Source organism: Pleurodeles waltl, chromosome 4_1, assembly GCF_031143425.1.
Source record: "Pleurodeles waltl isolate 20211129_DDA chromosome 4_1, aPleWal1.hap1.20221129, whole genome shotgun sequence".
Lineage (NCBI taxonomy): Eukaryota > Metazoa > Chordata > Amphibia > Caudata > Salamandridae > Pleurodeles > Pleurodeles waltl.
The window spans coordinates 813,000,454-813,020,880 of NC_090442.1; the positions used below are offsets into that span (position 1 = coordinate 813,000,454).

The 20,427-nt window shown below is 49.3% G+C and overlaps 1 protein-coding gene across 9 annotated transcripts in view; it reads left to right on the forward strand.

Moving 5' to 3' along the window:
* Nucleotides 1–15,101: 15,101 nt before the first annotated feature.
* Nucleotides 15,102–20,427, forward strand: part of KCNC2 (potassium voltage-gated channel subfamily C member 2) — a 757,088-nt gene continuing 751,762 nt past the window's right edge. For 3 of the 9 annotated variants that reach the window (XM_069229552.1, XM_069229555.1, XM_069229558.1), the window contains exons 1-2: nt 16,266–16,816; nt 16,900–17,568. In XM_069229552.1, coding sequence (XP_069085653.1) covers nt 16,969–17,568 — 600 coding nt within the window. In that variant the 5' untranslated portion in view covers nt 16,266–16,816; nt 16,900–16,968. Of the gene's footprint in view, nt 16,056–16,265; nt 16,817–16,899; nt 17,569–20,427 lie in introns of those variants that run through there. The other 6 variants (XM_069229551.1, XM_069229557.1, XM_069229556.1 and 3 more) reach the window with 5 other exon arrangements.

Consider the following 20,427-nt stretch of genomic DNA (forward strand, 5'->3'; position numbering starts at 1 on the left):
AGGACATCACAGCAGACACAAGGGGGGTGAGTACAACCTCATTCTGTGGACTTTGCGTGCAGTGGAGGTGTCTGGGTGGGGGAGGTGGGCTGTGGGTGTCCCTAGGCCAGGGCGAGTTAGGTAGGCAAGGCCCCTCCGTTATGTAGGCCATGTGGCACTCAACCCTACCTCAGCAGAGTGCCAAGTCAAGGTATATTTGCCCCTGTGGCATCCATGTGCGCGATGTCCACCATTGCCATGTAGGCCATAACCCAAAAATTGCCTGTGCAGAGTGCAGGATCACGGCGTAATGCAGGGGGCTGCTGCGTCTGTCTTGTCCGCCAACGGTAGCGGAATACCATGCACTAAAACTCTCGTTCTTCTGTCTCCCCCCCCCCTTTCCTACTCTCCCTGTCCTTTTGTACATCAGCATCAACAGGCGGAGGTACAGTGGCACCGAAGCACGAGGGAGCTGCATCCCACATGGGCTTGGAGGGCCACACCACGGACTCTGAATGCAGCAGTGGGACGGAGGGCGAGGGGAGCTTCACGTCGGCCACCGGATCACCAACCAGCGACACGGACTCGTCCGCCGATGGGAGCTCCCCTGTGGTGGCGGCACCATCTGTGCGCACCACTTCTACAGGTACAGCCGCCACCTCCCCTACCAGCACTGCCCTCCCAGCAGCCCCTCAGCGTTCGCCCCGTGCCCGCTCACCCAGGAGGGTGGGCATCACCTTCGCCCCAGGCACCTCAGGCCCTGCCCCAGTCACCCCTGCTGCCCTCAGTGAGGAGGCCATTGACCTCCTCAGGTCACTCACTGTTGGGCAGTCTACCATTGTGAATGCCATCCAGGGTGTAGAACGAGAGTTACAACACGGTAATGCATTCCTGGAGGGCATTCATTCTGGTCAGGCTGTCCTTCAACGAATCCTGCAATCTCTGGCCTCAGCACTGATGGCAGCCATTGTCCCTGTGTCGAGCCTCCCCCCTCCAACTTCCTCCACCCAGACCCAATCCCCTGTACCCCAGCCCATCCCAAGCACACCTACAGACCAGCATGCACACAAGTCAACACCCAAAAGTAGCTCAAGGAAACATAGGCACCACACATACCACAGGCACTCACACAAGCATCACACCCATACAGACACAGCAACATCCACTGTCTCCACTGTGTCCCCCTCCTCGTTGTCTCCCTCCTCCCTCCCAGTCTCGTCTACACACACACCTGCATGCACCACATCTACAGGCACCAGGAATCGCACCAGGACACCCAGCACCACAAGCCACTCACCTGCACTCACCACCTCCACTGCCATTTACACGTCCCCTGTGTCCTCTCCCAGTGTGTCTGTGACGCCCCCTCCCAAAGTACCCAAACGCTGGCAATCACTCACCCAACATCCATCCACCTCACGACAGCCTCCTGTACCTGCACCTGCACCCAAAACAGCTAAAGTAACACCTCCTACAACCACCTCCTGTTCCTCGCTCCCAGACCCCCTCCAGCTACCCATCCGAGTGTTCGTCAGAAACTGTCCCTGTGTAAAATTGACCTTTTTGCCCCCCCCCCCTCCAATTCATCAGTCCCGTCGTAGCGCCTCAGCCAAAAAGCCTCCAATACCAGTGGTGCAAGTTCAGGGATTGTGGAGTGCACCGGCCACTAGGGCAGGCAGTAGGACCCGGAGGCAAAGCACTGGCAGCCTACCCCCTGTAAAGGCTCTAAAATTGGAGAGTGGACGACGGGACCGTGTTAAGACTCCTGGTGGGACAACAACTGACCTGGGTTCGGTGGGGATTGGAGAGTCAGCTGTGACTCCACCAAAGGTGGGGAAGGTCCAGAGGAAGTCTTGCCAGCCTGTTGTGAGTGTCACGGCGGAGAAGTGCGCCATTATTTCCAGTGGTCCAGACACAACCGCCAGCACCGTCGTCACTGGTCCAGAGACCACTGCCAGAGTCACAGCCCAGGAGGGCCCAAGTATCGTCACTGGTCCAGAGACCACCGCCAGAGTCACAGCCCAGGAGGGCCCAAGTATTGTCACTGGTCCAGAGACCACCGCCAGAGTCACAACCCAGGAGGGCCCAAGTATCGTCACTGGTCCAGAGACCACCGCCAGAGTCACAGCCCAGGAGGGCCCAAGTATCGTCACTGGTCTTGAGTCCACCGCCAGAGTCACAGCCCAGGAGGGCCCAAGTATCGTCACTGGTCCAGAGACCACCGCCAGAGTCACAGCCTAGGGGGGCCCAAGTATCGTCACTGGTCCAGAGACCACCGCCAGAGTCACAGCCCAGGAGGGCCCAAGTATCGTCACTGGTACAGAGACCACCGCCAGAGTCACAGCCCAGGAGGGCCCAAGTATCGTCTCTGGTCCTGAGTCCACCGCCAGAGTCACAGCCCAGGAGGGCCCAAGTATCGTCACTGGTCCAGAGACCACCACCAGAGTCACAGCCCAGGAGGGCCCAAGTATTGTCGCTGGTCCTGAGTCCACCGCCAGAGTCACAGCCCAGGAGGGCCCCAGCTGCCACATCCCCGCTGGGCAATGATGGAACGTCTTGCCACACACCAATGTCCATACCAGAACCGCCATGGCAAAGCACTGCTGAACCGGGCAAAGACCGCTATGGCAAAGCACCGCTGAACAGGGCAAAGACCGCCATGGTGAAGACCGCTGAACAGGGCAAAGACCGCTATGGCAAAGCACCGCTGAACAGGGCAAAGACCGCCATGGTGAAGACCGCTGAACAGGGCAAAGACCGCTATGGCAAGCACCGCTGAACAGGGCAAAGACCGCCATGGCGAAGACCGCTGAACAGGGCAAAGACCGCTATGGCAAAGCACCGCTGAACAGGGCAGGCACCATGTAGGAATGAATGGACCGCCACATCAGGCATCCTTATCCCATGTGCAGCTGGGACAGTGACAGGACAGGAACTTTCACATGGAGACTCATCCAGTATGGGCACCAGTCCACCCAGTACCAGTAGAGAACTGCATCTACTTGAGAGACTGTAGCTTTGCACTCCCCAGGATGGCACAGTGGGCAACCCACCCACTGTAGAGACTTGAGAGACTATGGCTTTGCACTCCCCAGGATGGCACAGTGGGCAACCCACCCACTGTAGAGACTTGAGAGACTGTGGCTTTGCACTCCCCAGGATGGCACAGTGGGCAACCCACCCACTGTAGAGACTTGAGAGACTGTGGCTTTGCACTCCCCAGGATGGCACAGTGGGCAACCCACCCACTTGTGAGACTTGAGAGACTGTGGCTTTGCACTCCCCAGGATGGCACAGTGGGCAACCCACCCACTGTAGAGACTTGAGAGACTGTGGCTTTGCACTCCCCAGGATACGTCAATGGGCATGGTGCCCTGTCGTGGACCTGGCTTCGCATCCATCTGGCTGAGGTGGCACCCCTTCCCTTCCCCCTGAGGTGCCTGTAGTATTTCTATCTGATGCCCCGGCAGTGTTCTCTCTGATTGTGGTCAGGTGTCGTTTGTGGACCTCGCCCATGCATTTTTGGACTGTTGGTGCACGGACATTGTTGTGTACATATCTGCACTACTTCTCGTATTGTATATAATTATGAGTGATTTTCTAATATATATCAGTATATTTTTGTATGACATGTATATTGGCACATTATAATGTTTGACCGAATTTCACATTGTGTTTTCATTCTTCCGGGGGGATTGTGGGTTGTTCTTGTGATTTTTGTGAATGCATTGGAGTGTATGTTGTGATATGCGAGGGTGGGGGTGAGGGTGGGGGTGTTTGGTGGGTGTCCCCCTAACTTTTGCCTCCCCCTCCCCCGTGTCGTAGGTGCAGTACTCACCGTTGTCTTCTGCGCCTACGTAGCTGTTATTCGTAGAGGAGCAGAAAAACAAGAGCAGGCTGTATTTGCAGCTCTGGTTCCATGGAGTCGTCGTTCCTCGTGGGATGTGTTCAGGTGAGCGTTTTCCCGTAGCAAAAGCTGTTTCCGCCGTGTTTTTATCCACGGTGAATCCGCCCCGGAAAAGGTGGCGGATTGGCGGGATGTAATAGTGTGGGCGGTACATTGTCTCCCGCATGTCTGTTGCCGGTAACCGCTGCGCTGTTTGTCTGTACCGCCGTGGCGGTCGGAGTGTTAAAGTGGCTGTCTTTGTTGGCGGTTTCCGCCAGGGTCATAATTCCCTTTTTTTGTCCGCCGGCCTGTTTGCGGTATCCCCGCAGCTTTAACACCGTCCGCCAGTGTTGTAATGACCACCATAGTTCTTTATGTAGCGTCTTACGTACTACACCTGAAGTGGACATGCATAGGCCTCTTATCACTACCTTGTGACTGTCCCATTCTATAGCTCGCGACGATGCCGTGTGTGTGTTCGTTTTAAAGTATGAGTCTATGCTCTCTGCTAATTCCTGTCGGAAGGGGGGATCACATAATAGAGGCAACTGTAGGTGCCAGGTAGGCACGTTTGTGCGTGTCCAGCCCCATTGTATCGTAGACACTAAGGGGCAGTGATCTGATACCGTTTTAGCCAGGTAGGCTGCCTTGATTAATAATGTTGTAAGCTCGTGTGTGTATAGTTGCAAGTCAATGCGAGTGTGTAGTTGATGTACCTGGGAGAAATATGAGTACTCTTTGTCCATGGGGTGTAGAATCTGCCACACGTCGTGTAATCTTCTATCTGACATCCAATTCTGCAGTACTTGTGAGAGCCTTCTGCTTGGGGCACCTACTAGTGGAGGGTGTGATCTATCCATGTTGGTGTCTGGTACACTGTTGAAATCTCCTCCCCATATATTAGGGGTCAATGGGTCCCATGTTAGTGCTGTGTAGGTGGACTGTAGGAAGTCTATCTGTTTAGTGTTGGGCGCGTATATACCTGTGAGGCTTAGAGGTTTGCCGTCCAGTCTCCCTCTTAAATGGACATATCTACCATCTGTGTCTATCTGTGTTTGTTCCACTGCATAAGGAACATCAGGGGCTATCCATATTAGTACGCCTTTTGTGTATGTCGACGTGCTGGTGCCGTATATTTTTCCTGACCATTTTCTGGCTAGCTTATTTAAATCTTCAGTTGCTAGGTGTGTCTCCTGTAATGTTGCTATGTGGATTTTATGGCGTTTGAGGTAGTTGTAGATTCTATTGCATTTATTTATATTAGCCATCCCTCTAACGTTCCAGGTTAATATATTGTATTTAGCCATGGTGTTAGTTTTATGTCGCTAGGTGTTTTCATCGCATTAATTGTGAACCTTTTAAAGTTTAAAGTCTCCCCACTGAATCCCCTCCCCCCTATGTCTGTCATCTGTGGCAACAATTGGGATATACATGCTGGCATATTATCGTAAACAAAAACTAAAACTTTAACCATACCAAACTGTGTGGCACAACCGGTGCCGTGTTCAACATTTCTAATTTTCAAGTCCATACGGAGACCCCGCTGGGTGTGGAGACGCAGTCAACAAGAGGGTTCCGGGTCTGCTGTCGACCGCAGCCCACTTGCCTGATTACACGACTCTGCTCATCACATTCATCCGGGTTTCTGTTTTTTCTCCTGCGCTTGGGGTTAGTTCATACGTATCAGCTTCTCACGGTATCCGGCTGCTGTACGCATGTTTGGTGAATGTGCTCTGTCCTGTGTGTGTTGGTTTATATATTATTTCTGATCCTCCTTGGAGCATTTATGCTTGCCTTTGTTTGGTATGTCGCTTGCACATTTAGTGCTCAGGTTTATCTTGTTTATTTTTTATTTGTGCGGTTTCATATGTCATCTGCTGTGCGTGGAGTCAGGGCAGGTCCAGGCATGAGTGGTGAAGGGGGGGGCTCGGATAGTCCTGTGATGAGTTTGAGTCCGAGTCTCTGTTTCCAGTTCTAGATGTTGGTTGTGTAGCTGTAAGTTTAGTTGCTATCTTAAGAGCCTGTCCCTGTGCGTCTGTTGCCTGCGATCTTGTTGGCCTGGCTTGCGTCCTGTTGGTGTTTTTCTTTCTCCTTCTGGGGCGCTGTACCAGCCACTCGTTACATCCGTCCGGCTCCGTTACTGGATCCACTAGACCCTTGGCGTGGAGCCATGTCCACACGTCTTCTGCTGATGGGAAGAAGAGAGTTCTGTTGCCGTCTATTACTCTCAGCCTGGCCGGAAAGAGGGAGGAGTAAGCAATATTTTTGTCGCGGAGGGTTTGCTTGACTCTGGTGAAGGTGGCACGTTTGCGTTGGACCTCCATTGTATAGTCAGGGTATGCTGTTATCTCGGCATTCTCCATTCGTATCGGATTTTTGCTACAAAACCTTTGCAGTACTTGATCACGGTCCCTAAAGTTTAAGAACCTTGCTATCAACGGGTGGGGCGGGGCGCCCGGCCATGGCGGTCAGCCTGGGACTCTGTGTGCTCGTTCTATCGTTAATTTTTGTGCAGTTGTTTGAGGTAGTACTGTGTCTTTGAGCCATTGCTCTAGATAGTGTTCAGCGTTCGGAAGCTCTAGTCGCTCCGGAACCCCCATAAACCTCACGTTGTTCCTTCTCGAACGGCTTTCAGCGTCCTCCGCTCTGCGTTGTAGTGATGTTATGTCATTTTCCATACATTGGATCTGTGCTTTCATCTCTGCTATTGCTGGTTGGACCGATTCTAATGCTGTCTCGTTAGTGGCGACTCTTTCCGCCAGTTTCCATTGATCGGTGCGAAGTAGGTTGACTTCCAATACCACTGAGTCTATTTTTCCCTCTAATGAGGTCTTCGTGTCTAATACCGCCTGTAGTACTTTGGTGAATTGTGCGGAGTGAGCAGCCAGAGTTTCAGTCATCCTTCGCAGAGCATCTGTTTGAGTGTCCATTTCTCCTTCAAGGGGTGTTGTCTCATTCTCTGCGTTGGGGTGTGTCTTAGGAAGTTTTGGTTTGCCCATGCTTGTACTTGTCGTGGTAACGTTTATTGTATGAGGTGGTATTTATCCTGGTGCCCTGTGTTGTTTTAATTTTGGCAGTTTGGTAATATAATTTGCCGTTTTTTTTTTAGTTTTTTTTTCCGCTGCCTAGTCGTTCAGATAGGGGCTGGGGCCTTATATAAACACAGCTCGCTGTTGGCTTCTATTTAGAGTTTATTTGTTAAGTTCTTTTACTATTATCAACCATTTTTCTTTTGTTCCACTGCCTTTTTCATCTTTCTTTTTTGTTGCTCTGTTTTTTGCACTTTTGTGTATCCTCCTTCCCACCCTGATTCACCTCGGGGGAAAAGATTGTGTTTTCTTCTGGAGGGGTGGGGGGGGCGTTGTCTCCCTTCTTCTCCCCTGAAGAGCAGCGTGGGCCCCCGGGGTGTCTGATTTTGCCCGCGTTGCCGAGCCAGACGGGCGAAGGCAAGGCTTCACCCCCTCCGTCTGGGCTCACTCGCGGGACCGTTTCGCGCCGTCAGGCGCTCTGGAGACGAGCCCGTCCTGCCTGCGTGGTCCTGGTCAGATCGGGGCCTGGTCCGCACTGCTGCGACGTCCCTCCTCCGCATAGGAGGGCCGCCACTGTTACCTTTTATCCCCTTCAGGGGAGAAACTGCTTCCGCTCCTGGACGGGGAGCGCTGGTCCTCCTCACCTCTTCTCCGGGCCGGCACAGCTTCTCCAGCGTTCGGCGCCGCTTCTGCAGTTAGGCCGGGTCGGGCGCCGGCAGGGCCCCTCCTCTCCGATGCTCCTCCAAAGCCGATCTCTCCGTTTTGCAGCGACAAACGCTGCTACAGGTTTGTTGCACCCCCGCGCATCCTTTTTAGGTTGTTGACGATTGCAGGGACATTTTATATTTGCCATTTATTGGTGGGCCGCGAGTGGAGCTCAAATCACACGTCCGCTCCGGCCGTCATGTTGACCACGCCCCCACGTACATCAGTGTTTTAGTGGGTGTGTCATTGTATACATGGGTCTGTGAGTGGGTGCATAAAGGTGTTAGTGGGTTTGTGAGTGGGAGTGTGACTGAGTGAGTGTGTGAGTGGGTGCATAACTGTCTGAGTGTGTCTGTAAGTGGGTGTGTGAGGGTCTGAATAGAGCTGGGAGTGCATGAGGGTCTGGCTGGGTCTGTGAGTGGGTGCATGAGTGAGTCTGTGAGTCGGTGTAAGAGCGTCTGAATTGGTGTGTGAGTAGGAGTAATTGACTGAAAGAGAAACAGAAAGAGGGAAAGAAAGTGAGGGAGGGATATAGTTTTGTTTAGGGTTTGATATCTGATATACTTCCAATGACATATTTGTGTACAATTTAATTTCAACAATATATTTTTTATTTAAAAAAAAAAAAAAAATGAGACGAGCTGGACTCGAACCCCCAATGCTCTGTGTGAAAGTCTGCGACCTTCACGCTGAGCTATGGCTTTCTTTTTTTGCCAGGCTATGTGGGACCCTAGGGGAGCCCTAAAGGGCTCCCCCGCGTTTCCTATATATTTATTTATTTCTAGTTTTAAAAGTAAAATGTCCTTTATGGGCTATCAGGGACTGGCTCCCTCGCAGTCCCTCCATATATATTTATATATATATATATATATATATATATATATGTGTGTGTGTATCAAAACAAATCCCTTTCAGGGTTAGAGTGACGCATAAATTATGCAAAAAAGAATAGAGAACTCTGGGTAGTTCCCAAGTTTAGGTGGAGAGCCGCTCTAGTAAGGAGCACCCTGCAACACCAGCGACACTCTAGATTTGCTCACCTCAAATGTCTGTTTATCTAGCAAAGTCTTTAAGCATAGGATCAGCACAGTGCTATCCATGCCGAGCTAGATAATGACAAAGTCTTTTGCCATTTGTGCAGCAAAGTCTTTAAGCATAGGTTTAACACAGTGTCATCCTTGCCGAGCTGTAAAATGACAAAAGCCATTTACCACTCCAGGCACAGTATTACAGCTTTGGACTGGTAAAATACAGTCCAAGCCAACCTGGAATGAGTAAAAACAACCCCTGACACGTGTTTCGCTCTCATTAGAGAGCATCAGAGAGGTTTTGCTTTGTCCAGACTCAAGGGAGCACCCAGTATAAGTCAAAACAAATCCCTTTCAGGGTTAGAGTGACGCATAAATTATGCAAAAAAGAATAGAGAACTCTGGGTAGTTCCCAAGTTTAGGTGGAGAGCAGCTCTAGTAAGGAGCACCCTGCAACACCAGCGACACTCTAGATTTGCTCACCTCAAATGTCTGTTTATCTAGCAAAGTCTTTAAGCATAGGATCAGCACAGTGCTATCCATGCAGAGCTAGATAGTGACAAAGTATTTTGCCATTTGTACAGCAAAGTCTTTAAGCATAGGTTTAACACAGTGTCAACCTTGCTGAGCTGTAAAATGACAAAAGCCATTTACCACTCCAGGCACAGTATTACAGCTTTTGACTGGTAAAATACCATCCAAGCCAACCTGGAATGAGTGAAAACAACCCCTGACACGTGTTTATATATATTTTAATGGTATTTAGCCCTGGTGAGGTCACTCAGGGACCCCAGCACCAGGGCTAAGGAGTCAGGGTGACTCTGCCCTGGTCCCTTTTCTTTTTTTTTTTTTTTGTCTTTTTTTCCAGGCCTCAGCTGAAGCTGAGTCCCAAGATGACTGCTAACAATTCCTTGCTGATGTGTTGTCAGTCAATCAGATATCAGCACGGGGACAGTTGGATCTGTCTAAAGTTCCTATGGAAAAATGAATGGGGAAAACACGTTTTGGGACCCCCCTTTTCTTGGATCCCGCTTGACAGATCACCCCGATACTTTCAAGGTAGAAGCTGAACGTAGCAAAGTATAACTTTTAAAAATGTTGTGAAGATTCGTCAAGTGGCACCAAAGTTATAGGCAATACAAAAAATGCTCTTTCTATAGACACTAAGGCCCTGATTCTTACCTTGGCGGGCGGCGGAGGCCGCCCGCCAAAGTACCCCCGCCAGAACACAGCACCGCGGTCGTCAGACCGCTGCGGTGATTCTGGGATTTCCACTGGGCTGGCGGGCGACCGCCAAAAGGCTGCCCGCCAGCCCAGTGGAAATCAACCTTCCCACGAGGACGCCGGCTCTGAATGGAGCCGGCGGAGTGGGAAGGTGCGACGGGTGCTGTTGCACCCGTCGCGTATTTCGCAGACACTGAAATACAAAGTGGGGCCCTCTTACGGGGGCCCCTGCAGTGCCCATGCCATTGGCATGGGCACTGCAGGGGCCCCACGACACCCCATACAGCCATCCTGTTCCTGGCGGCAGAGCCGCCAGGAACAGGATGGCGGTATGGGGTGTCAGAATCCCCATGGCGGCGCAGCGAGCTGCGCCGCCATCGAGGATTCTTATGGGCAGCGGAAAACCGGCGGGAGACCGCCGGTTTTCCTCTTCTGACCGCAGCCAAAGCGCCGCGGTCAGAATGCCCTGCGGGGCACCGCCAGCCTGTTGGCGGTGCTCCCGCCAACCCTGGCCCCGGCGGTCCATGACCGCCGGGGTCAGAATGACCCCCTAATTCCTGACTATAACTACCTATTGGTGACCGTTAGTAGGTAATATATATATAGTCATTATAGAGTTAGATGAAGACACCTCTAAGGTGGCATGCTTCATCATGTACCACAGGTGGAAGGACAGATACATTTTGGCTACATAAAAGGATGCTAGAGTGATAATACCACTAAGCATCCACATTTAATTCATTTTATTTTTTTAACCATACTTAAGGCACCGCCTAACAAAGCGCAGTCCTGTGTTATACTGTTAGACCTGCCAGCTCTTGGCATCGTTTCCACTGTACCTTTTGCTTCTGATTTTCTCTTTTAGATCCTGTGCTGAATTTTGTTCTTGCTAACTTTAGGACTCTGGGCACTTCACCTCTGCTGACCAGTGCTGAAATGCAAGTGCTCTCTGTCCAAATTATATTGGTGATTAGTTTGTCCATGATTGGCATATTTGATTTACTGGTAGGTCCCCAGTAAAGCGCACCAGAGGTGCCCAGGGCCAGTAAATCAAATGCTACTAGTGAGCCTGCAGGACTGATTGTGACACCAACATGAGTAGCCCTATAAACCTGTCTCAGATCTGCCACTGCAGTGTCTGTGTGGACAGTTTGGAACTGCCAGTTCAACCTGGCAAGTGCACCCACTTGCCAGGCCCAAACCTTCCCTTTTCCTACATGTAAGTCACCCCTACCGTAGGCCCCAGGAGCCCCATGGGCAGGGTACAGTGTGTTTAAAAGGTAGGACATGTACTACTTCAAAGGCAGAAATGAGTATAAGTATTGGACTGCTGGCCCCACAATTTTAGATTACTTCTGGATCAAGAGGAACCTCAGCCAAGGAGAAGATGCTTGAGGAGGACCTGCCACGCTGCCTGTTGCTTTTCTGTGCTGGCCTGTTGCTGCTGCTTCTGCCTTGGGAGTGAAAGGGTTGGATATCGCTTTCTGAATCCTGCTTGTGAAGCTATGTTTCTCCCAAGGCTTGGGCTGAGATTGTCCCCTGTTCTGAAGTCTAAGGGCCATCAAAGACTTTATCTGAAGCACCTGGGTTCTCTTGCTTAGACCCCTACCCTACCAAGTGGTGCCACATCCAGTCCCTGGGCCCTTGAAAGGAGAAGCTGGTGAACCCAAGGTGAAAATACACGCACCGGAGCTCAGCGTGGATTCCTCGCTGAAGTGTGTCAGGATTTTCCACGCGTAGTCCCTGGGCGACAAAATCTTCCGCATTACCACACGGACCCAAGGCTGCTTGTCCAGACATCGGCGCATCCCTTCCCTGTGGGAAAAGAATCAATGCAAGGATCAACTCTTTTTACTTTAAAATTTTATGTCTTTACTTGTGTATGTTGGATTTTTGTTTTGGTCTTGTTTGATTTAGATAACTATTGACTACTTTTCTAAACTGTTGTGGTGCCCTCTTGGGTTATTTTCATTGTGTTACTGTGTGTGTATGTACAAATACTTTACACATTGCCTCTGAGATAATCCTGACTGCTTGTGCCAAGCTACCAAGTGCGCGAGTAGGGGTTATCGTATGTGTGTCACTGACTTACTCTGACTAGAGTGAGGGTCCCTAATTGGACAGGGTATAAACTGAGTGCCAACTAGAAACCCCATTTCTAGCATATACCTTAAAGTATTTTTAACTCCAACTGAATCCCTGTCGGAACCAGACATTAACATATTTTACAACCTCCCTCAAAGCAGGGATTGAGTCTGTCCTGGTAGTACCATCTTACCAGGGTTGGATGAGGTGGGCAGTCATGATGCATACCACATAACATGGGTGAGGCCTTGTAGGAAAGTGCCACTGTTGGCAAGGCTACCCCCCACTTTTTGCCCAGTGTTGATGGCAACTTTGAAAGTGTGCTGTGACCCTGCTAACCAGGCCCCAGCACCAGTGTTCTTTCCCTAAAACTGTACCCTTGTTTCCGCAATTGACACAGCCCTGGCACAAAGTTAAGTCCCTTGTAAACGGTACCAAGGGCCCTTTGGCCAGAGAAGGTCTTTAAGGGCTGCAACATGTATTATGCCACCCTAGGGGACCCCTCACTCAGCAAATACACACTGCCTTGCAGCTTGTGAGTGCTGGTGGTTAGAAAAAGACAAAGTCGACATGGCACTCCTCCCAAGGGTGCCATGCCCACAAACCACTGCCTGTGGCATAGATACGTCACCCCCCTAGCACGCCTTACAGCCCTAAGGCAGGGTGCACTATACCACAGGTGAGGGCATAGCTGCCTGAGCAATATGCCCCTTCAGTGTCTAGGTCCATTCTTAGACATTGTAAGTGCAGTGTAGCCATATTGAGTATATGGTCTGGGAGTTTGTCATTATGAAATCCACAGCACCATAATGGCTTCACTGAATGCTTGGAAATTTGGTATCAAACTTCTCAGCACAATAAACCGACACTGATGCCAGTGTGAGATTTATTGAAAACACACACGGAGGGCATTTTAGAGATGCCCCCTGTATGTTAACCAAACTGCTAGTGTATGACTGACAGGTCTGTGCCAGCCTGCCACTTTCAGACAAGTTTCTGACCACATGGGGTGAGTGCCTTTGTGCACTTTGTGGTCAGAAACGAAGCCTGTCCTTGGTGGAGGTGCTTCACACCTCACCCTGCAGGAACTGTAACACCTGGCGGTGAGCGAAATTAGTAATATAAAATCCAACCTCACTAGTAAGCTGGATTTTCTATTACCATTCTGGCCATACTAAATATGACCTGGTTACCACTTTCAGACCACAATCTACCACTCAAAATGTATATATGGGCAGCCCTAACGTTAGTCTATGAAAAGAGCAGGGCTCACAGTAGTGGAAAACAAATGTAGGTCTTTTTCACTACCAGGACATATAAAACACATATGTATATGTCCTGTCTTTTACCTACATAGCACCCTGCCCTATGGGTTGCCTAGGGCCTACCTTAGGGGTGACTTATATGTAGAAAATGGGAGTTTAAGGCTTGGCAAGTACTTTTAAATGCCAATTCAAAGTGGCAGTGAAACTGCACATACAGGCCTTGCAATGGCAGGCCTGAGACATGGTTAAGGGGCTACTTATGTGAGTGGGCCAATCAGTGCCTCAGGCCCCCTAGTGGCATTTAATTTACAGGCCCTCAACACATGTAGTGTACTTTACTAGGGACTTATAAGTAAATCAAATATGCCCATTTTGGATGAACCAATGTTACGATGTTTAAGGGAGAGAGCATATGCACTTTAGCACTGGTTAGCAGTGGTAATGTGTGCAGAGTCCTAAAACCAGCAAAAACTGTGTCAGAAAAGTGGAGGGAGGCAGGCAAAAAGTTGGGGGATGACCACCCTAAGGCTGTCAGGTCTAACAGTTATTTTTTGAAGTCACTCTGATGGCAGTCACAATAACTTGCTTGCACTGGTCAAGTGATTGTGTTGACTTTCAGACAGTGGTGTAAGAAACTTGAAGTGGCCCCCTGCAAAGTACCTGAAGTGGGCCCCCTTCCCCCTGGATCCAGTCAGGGGCCTGCCACCCATGCACAGTGCTAAAGGGCCCCCTGGAGCGTGGGGGCTTTGGGGGCCTCTGTTACACCACTGCTTTCAGACCAGCATCAGCATGACTTCCAGTATGACTGCAAGAACATTCTCCCGCCCCTCCTCACCCCTCCCCTATATCGTCTGTCTTTAACAAAGTCTACCTTCTTGCTTAGTCTTCATTGCAAAGTCTGGGCATGAAGGTGAAAGCATCCTGCGCAGACGTTTCTATACGAGCCTCATTTGTGCTGAGTGAGTCATGTTGCAGCAATCTTTTCCAGATAGACTAAAAAGCTATAGCGTTTAAAGTCAGTTCTAAAGAGAAACTAATTAAATATTTCAGTGCTTCAGTGCTTCAGTACTTGACGCAGTATTCAAAAGCAAGCCCTCCACTACGGATCAGGAATACAGGGCTAATCTATCGAGGCTGCTATCTGGACCGAGATTCACTCAGACAATCAAATTCTGAAAGCAGTCACATATCCGCCAGCCTAGCATGCCAGTGTTTTTCCTGTATGCCCCTCAGCGGCCAGGTTAGACCTGCTCTTCGTTATGCATGTTAACAATAAGCAGTGGCTGCTTTGACCTTGACTTCCGGATGTGTTTTCTGAAAACCAAAAAAAGCGTTCACCTTTACTTTCGATTACGTGGTGTATACACCACACTCCCTGAAGCATATTTGGAACCCAAAGTAGCTCATGCAATTTGTTTACCTGGGTAGAAACAAATATCCCTAATGACAGCATATGCATCAGACGGCCCTCTACGGCTGCAGGGGGCTGTGTGATGCATGGAGTCTCGAGGGAAATGTGTCTTTTTCGCTGCACGAAAGGGTGATTTGTTCATTAACGTGTTTTAACTGCAACAGGGACAATGTGACTTGTAGGTTATCATTGAGAATGTGTTCTTTTGAAGTAGAGTAGGGCTTAGACCATTCGTGGGGTGCAAGTTTCTCACAATGTGGAATTACCTCTTTTAGTTCAAGCGATTGTATGTGTTAAGCATATTGCCATAGAAAATGTATATTGTCCCTCACAGAAGGGGTCTCTGTAGCTTGCATATGGCTACAGGAGGAGGAGGAGTTGGGAGGATGTGCATTTTTAATCCATATTGTTTTATCTGTTGTGTAAATGTTCTCCGCAATGCTGTCCTTGCGGTAGATAAGCCAAATCATAAACAAAGAGGCATTCGGTGCAGTTGGAGGGAAAATGAGCATCAGTAGCACCTGTAGCTCCTGTAGCTCCGGGCACCCCCGCTTCTTTGTATGAAGAGACTGTGGCGGGCTAATGGCGGAGGGTACCCATCACTCAGGAGCAGGACGTGAGCCGGAGTGCCCCTTTCCGTGAGAAGGAGGGCGCGAGTGTGGCATGCGAACCCTGGGTGGGAGCACCCGAGCAGACGTGCGCCGTGTGTGGTGCTGTAGAGACCGCTCCCCTGTCTGCTGCTCTGTGGTGCGTAAGGGCTGCTAGCACTGCTTGTGGTGCTGAAGGGACAGCTCCCCCTGTTGTGCCGTACTCAGAAGGGACGGGCGCTCGACGTGGGCAAAGCAGCATGTCAAAGAGTGCTGAAGGGACAGCTCTGCAGGGTCTCTGAAGGGGACAGGCGGTGATGCAGACGCAGTGCTGAAGGGACAGCTCGGAGGAGTTCCGCAAGGGAGAGGTGGCACTGAATGGGTTGTTCCCCGGCTAGTCCCGAGGGGACAGGCGTTCCGCGGGAAGCTGGCAGTGCCGAGGGCACGGTGCTGAAGGGACAGCTCCTCGGCTGGCGAGTGGCAGGGCTCAGGGCTGCAGAGGCTCCAGCCCTCCCTCGCCAGAGCAAACGAGCGTAACAGAGCCACAGAAGTGACAGCCCCTCCCGGCAGGGAAGTGTTAGCGAGGATGACCCACCAACGTGCGAGCTCCCCTCCCCTGGCGGGAAGCACCGCTTCTGAAGCAAGAAGCTCTCTGACAAACATTGCGGAATGAGCCTGAGGAGAGCTGCCGCCAGGAGCTCGGTCTGACCCTGAAGCCGGGCAGAGGGCCACTTGGATTCATCCAACAAGTAGCTCTGCCCTGAACACGCAACACAGAGCTGCGCCTATGCGAGCACCTGCATGGAAACCATCCTGCTGAGAGAAAGGGAACTTAATCTCTGCCTATTAAGGTATGGTGAGTACCCCCTTCCCTCAAGTCTTAACACGCACTGTTTGTTGATTAGTTTCTAACATACAATTTGTGATTTCTGAATTGTCGCCTCCATTCCGCCTGGTTGTGCCTGCAATTTTATTTCCTTTCCTGCCAAGAAAGCAACAGCTGTCAGTGCCATTAAAAGATTCCATGCAGGCGTCTGTAGCTGAAGCTGCCCGCTCTGAGTCAGACAGTCTGAGAGCATCCCAAGGAGACAGCGAGGGAAGGGGGCGATCACGGCAGGCAGGCAGGCAGGCTTGTCAATGCCTTTGATTTTAGCTATTTCATGTCTGCAGGGAGTGTGTGTGCGTGAGGGGCGGGGGGTGGCGGGAACGAAAGAATGAGAATAACACGGGAGGGAAAGAACAGTATGTGAAGGAGGGAACCAAAAGATTTAGCAGAGAGGGGTAAATAGAAATGACGTGCAAAAATGCAGGTATACCCGCGCAGAACAGGGCTTGTAGTGTGCCCTATTTTGATTGAAATTAAGAACATGAACTACATGCCTGTACCGTGGGAGTTTGCCGGTGTAGTTCACACCTGGAGATGACTAGTGTTGTAATGTATGCGCTATAAATTACACGTGCGCACTGTGAGTTAGGATGAGCCAACTCCCAGATAAATGAAAACGTTCTGAATATAAATCAAACTGGGTTGAGGGCCCTGCCTCAGCAAATAGAGCAGAATCACCAAGGTCAAGTGCGGTGCGCTCTAGAGGGCTCAACTCCCAGGTTAACACTGAGGTATTTCAATCGAAGTCATACACTAGAGTTTCCATTTCAATATTGGATGCTACCCCTAATATGTTCTTGTTTGCGTTTTTCAGGATCTGGGTTCCTATTATTCCATCCTTGGTTCCTTGATCTGTCGCCCGAGTCATGTCTGATCCAGAGAGATGGGCAAGATCGACGAGAACGAGAGGATAATCCTCAACGTTGGGGGCACTCGGCACGAGACCTACCGAAACACGCTGAAGACCCTCCCAGGGACTCGGCTAGCCCTGCTCGCTTCAGAGGCCCAGAGTGAGTCGGGGGATACCGAGCAACAGCTGGTCCCGGCCTGCTTTGACCCTCCGAGCCCCCCGTCGCCCAGATCCAATGAGTTCTTCTTTGATCGCCACCCGGGGGTCTTCGCCTATGTGCTTAACTACTACCGCACGGGCAAGCTGCACTGCCCCGCAGATGTTTGCGGGCCTCTTTTCGAGGAGGAGCTGGCCTTCTGGGGCATCGACGAGACGGACGTGGAGCCCTGCTGCTGGATGACCTACAGGCAGCACCGTGATGCCGAGGAGGCCCTTGACATCTTTGAGACCCCCGACCTGATTGGGGGAGATCCAGGAGGGCTAGGAGCCGACCCCGACGAAGAGGATCTGGACAAGAGGCTGGGGATTGAGGACGTACTTGGGGGCCCCGAGGGCAAGCCTGGACGCTGGCGGCGGTGGCGGCCCCGAATTTGGGCGCTCTTTGAGGATCCTTATTCTTCCAGAGCCGCCAGGGTAAGGCCAGTCACCTCTTGATATCTGTCCACTAGGGAATTCCTAGCTCATTCCCAGTCGTCTTCAGTGGCAAGAATTGGCTAGTACAGTCTAGTTTTGGGAACTAGAGGCTTGGCTTCTGGTTAGTACTCTAGGAAAGAGGACAAGAGCTGAATCCAATTATCTTTACTCCGGCCCTCAAACACCACCTGCATTTTGTTCCAAAGCCATAACGTATTTTACGACAAGGGGCATCCTTTTGAAAAAACTATTTAGCCATTCATGCAAAATTTGAGGCCTATGTACTATGTTTGTAAATGAATTACAAAACGGGAGATATGGCCAGCAAGAATTCAAAAGGCAATTATTTAATCTTCTTAGTTAAAAGCAAAATCACTTATAATTTGTAAAGAAGAAAGTGCTCAATGTGCAAAGTTAACACACATTCCTCCTGAAGTACATGTGAACCGTGCAAAGTGATACACATAAAGAAAAGCAAAGTAAGGTCGAAAAGTAATGATAGTCAAATATTGCGCATGCGTAAATGTAAAGGACTAAAGTTCATAAAAGCGTCATTGCACAATAAATATCCTTTTTCAGCCAGAAAACTGTTGGCAGCGTTTCGACCTTTCTTAGTTTATCAGGCCATCATCAGGACAACAAAGGAGAACATGTGGTTTGATTACCGCGTGTATGAGTTGCAAAGGATAGGATGAATTCAAGAGTGTCCGAACTGTATGAGTTCCAAAGGATAGGATGAATTCAAGAGTGTCCGAACTGTATGAGTTCCAAAGGATAGGATGAATTCAAGAGTGTCCGAACTGTATGAGTTCCAAAGGATTGGATGAATTCAAGAGTATCCGAACAATTTAATGAAGAAGTTAGGGCCATATGTACAAACACTTTTTCCCATAGACACAGAATGGGGAAAAACCTTTGCTACATCTGGCCCTTAGTGGAGTGTCAGTACTGATAAACTGAGGAAGGTCGACACGCTGTTAACAGTTTTACAGCTGAGAAAGGATATTTATTTTGTAATGACATTTATATTAACTTTTTATCTTTTCTTTTATTTATGCACAGTACTATATCAGCACTACTTTTCACTGTTCTTTTACTTTTCTTTTACTTTCTTTTACTTTTCTTTGAATGTATCCCTTTGCGCTGTTCTCATGAACTTCACAAGCACTGTGTGTTCACTTTCCATATTTAGGCACTTTCTCCTTTTACAATTATAATTGTTGTTGCTAATAATTAATTGGTTGAATAAGGAGAGTAAATAATTGTCTTTTGGGTTATTGCTGGCCATATCTCCTGTTCTGAAATTAATTTACAGACGCAATAGATTGATCTCAAGTACTGTAATAATGACAAAATATTTTTTTCAAAATGATGCCCCTGGACATTGATGTAAGATACGGATATTACCCAAGTACCTGCGGATTTATGGGTGGCTCCTGTTGCATAGACTACAAGCCATAGTGTGTGCATTGTGTAGGTAAACAGAGGTACGCAATAGTTAAGCCATTGGTTGTAGTAATTCTTGAAGGAGCAAAAGAAAGCCACAATATATATGTGGAAGCCTGTCATAACCGCACCCCAATCCACTGATTAGGGACGCCTCTGCATTTTCTCTGTGCCGAAGAATAAGTACTGGGTACACCAAGACAGCAAAGAGACACAGGATATGTCGAACATTAACTTTCGATTGGCAACAAATTGTCACGGGGTCCTGGTGAGTAATGTGCCTCAACTGGCAGCTCCCTACTACTGCCAACCCCACTGGGAGTGGAGTGTTGGGCAAGCAGGCAATAAGTATATCACTTAACATACATAAACCTATACCCCTAAAAAGGCATGTTTGGTTGTATTTCATGAGTTCATATAATTTAGGATTTAGTGCACATGTTCTGTACTTTGAGAATATCAATCTGTTTTTTTCTGGTGACTGATTAGTTGTGATAGCAGCTTTCACTTTCTTGGAGTTTGAGGGTGGAATTTCATTATGCGTGGTGAGCTAAACCTGGACATGCATGAGCTGGAACCTCGATGTATTTTCGTATCATGCCATCCTAGCAGTGGAAAGGTGAATTTCCGGATTGTGGTCTCATTTTGCTGTCTTTGTTTTTTTGTTTTTTTTGGCACACTAAACTATATCCTGGAGCTTACATCTATCCAAATGTAAATGATTGTGGCATGGCAACCAAACATTAAGTTTACGAATTCCACCGAACAGAAGGTCAGCGGGGGTCATTCGGGTCTGAATGGCTCTGGCTTGGAAGCAGAACTGGTGTGGTGTTCAGTTGGCATTCCATTGCTCACTGCTGGCAGACATGAGTAGTTGACCTGAATTTATATAATGATGTCTCTCGGTTCAAGTGCACATGAAGCATAAAGAGCAAATAAAAACAAGGCCAAACTCAGGTAGACTGCTAAAAGTAGGCCAGGGGAGTGGAGCGTGAAAGCAAATTGTTCAAACTGGAAATTATGCTTCTCTTTGCTTCTGTTTTTACCATGCATTATTTCCATAGTTTATTCTCATGCATGAGAAGACAAAGGTGACGTACTGAAGGCACTTTAGGTGTCCTTACTGGTACTTCCCTGAATGTTAGCATAAGTATGTATCTTTTTGTCAGTAGCGTGATAAAAATTCACCAGGTGATTGTGCTTTTAAATTGGAACATGATATGTTATGAGACATATGGGACATGCATGCATCTCTTTTTGACTGTCATATTTACTTTGCTGATGTAATCGCTGTGTTACGTATTTGTTATTTTGTCAAGTGCTGCTGGTATCTGGTGGTTGATGATGGCGTTTTTTGCATGTTTCAAATTAAGAGAGTTCGTATGCTGAATGTCTGTAGAGGCAAAAGATGAA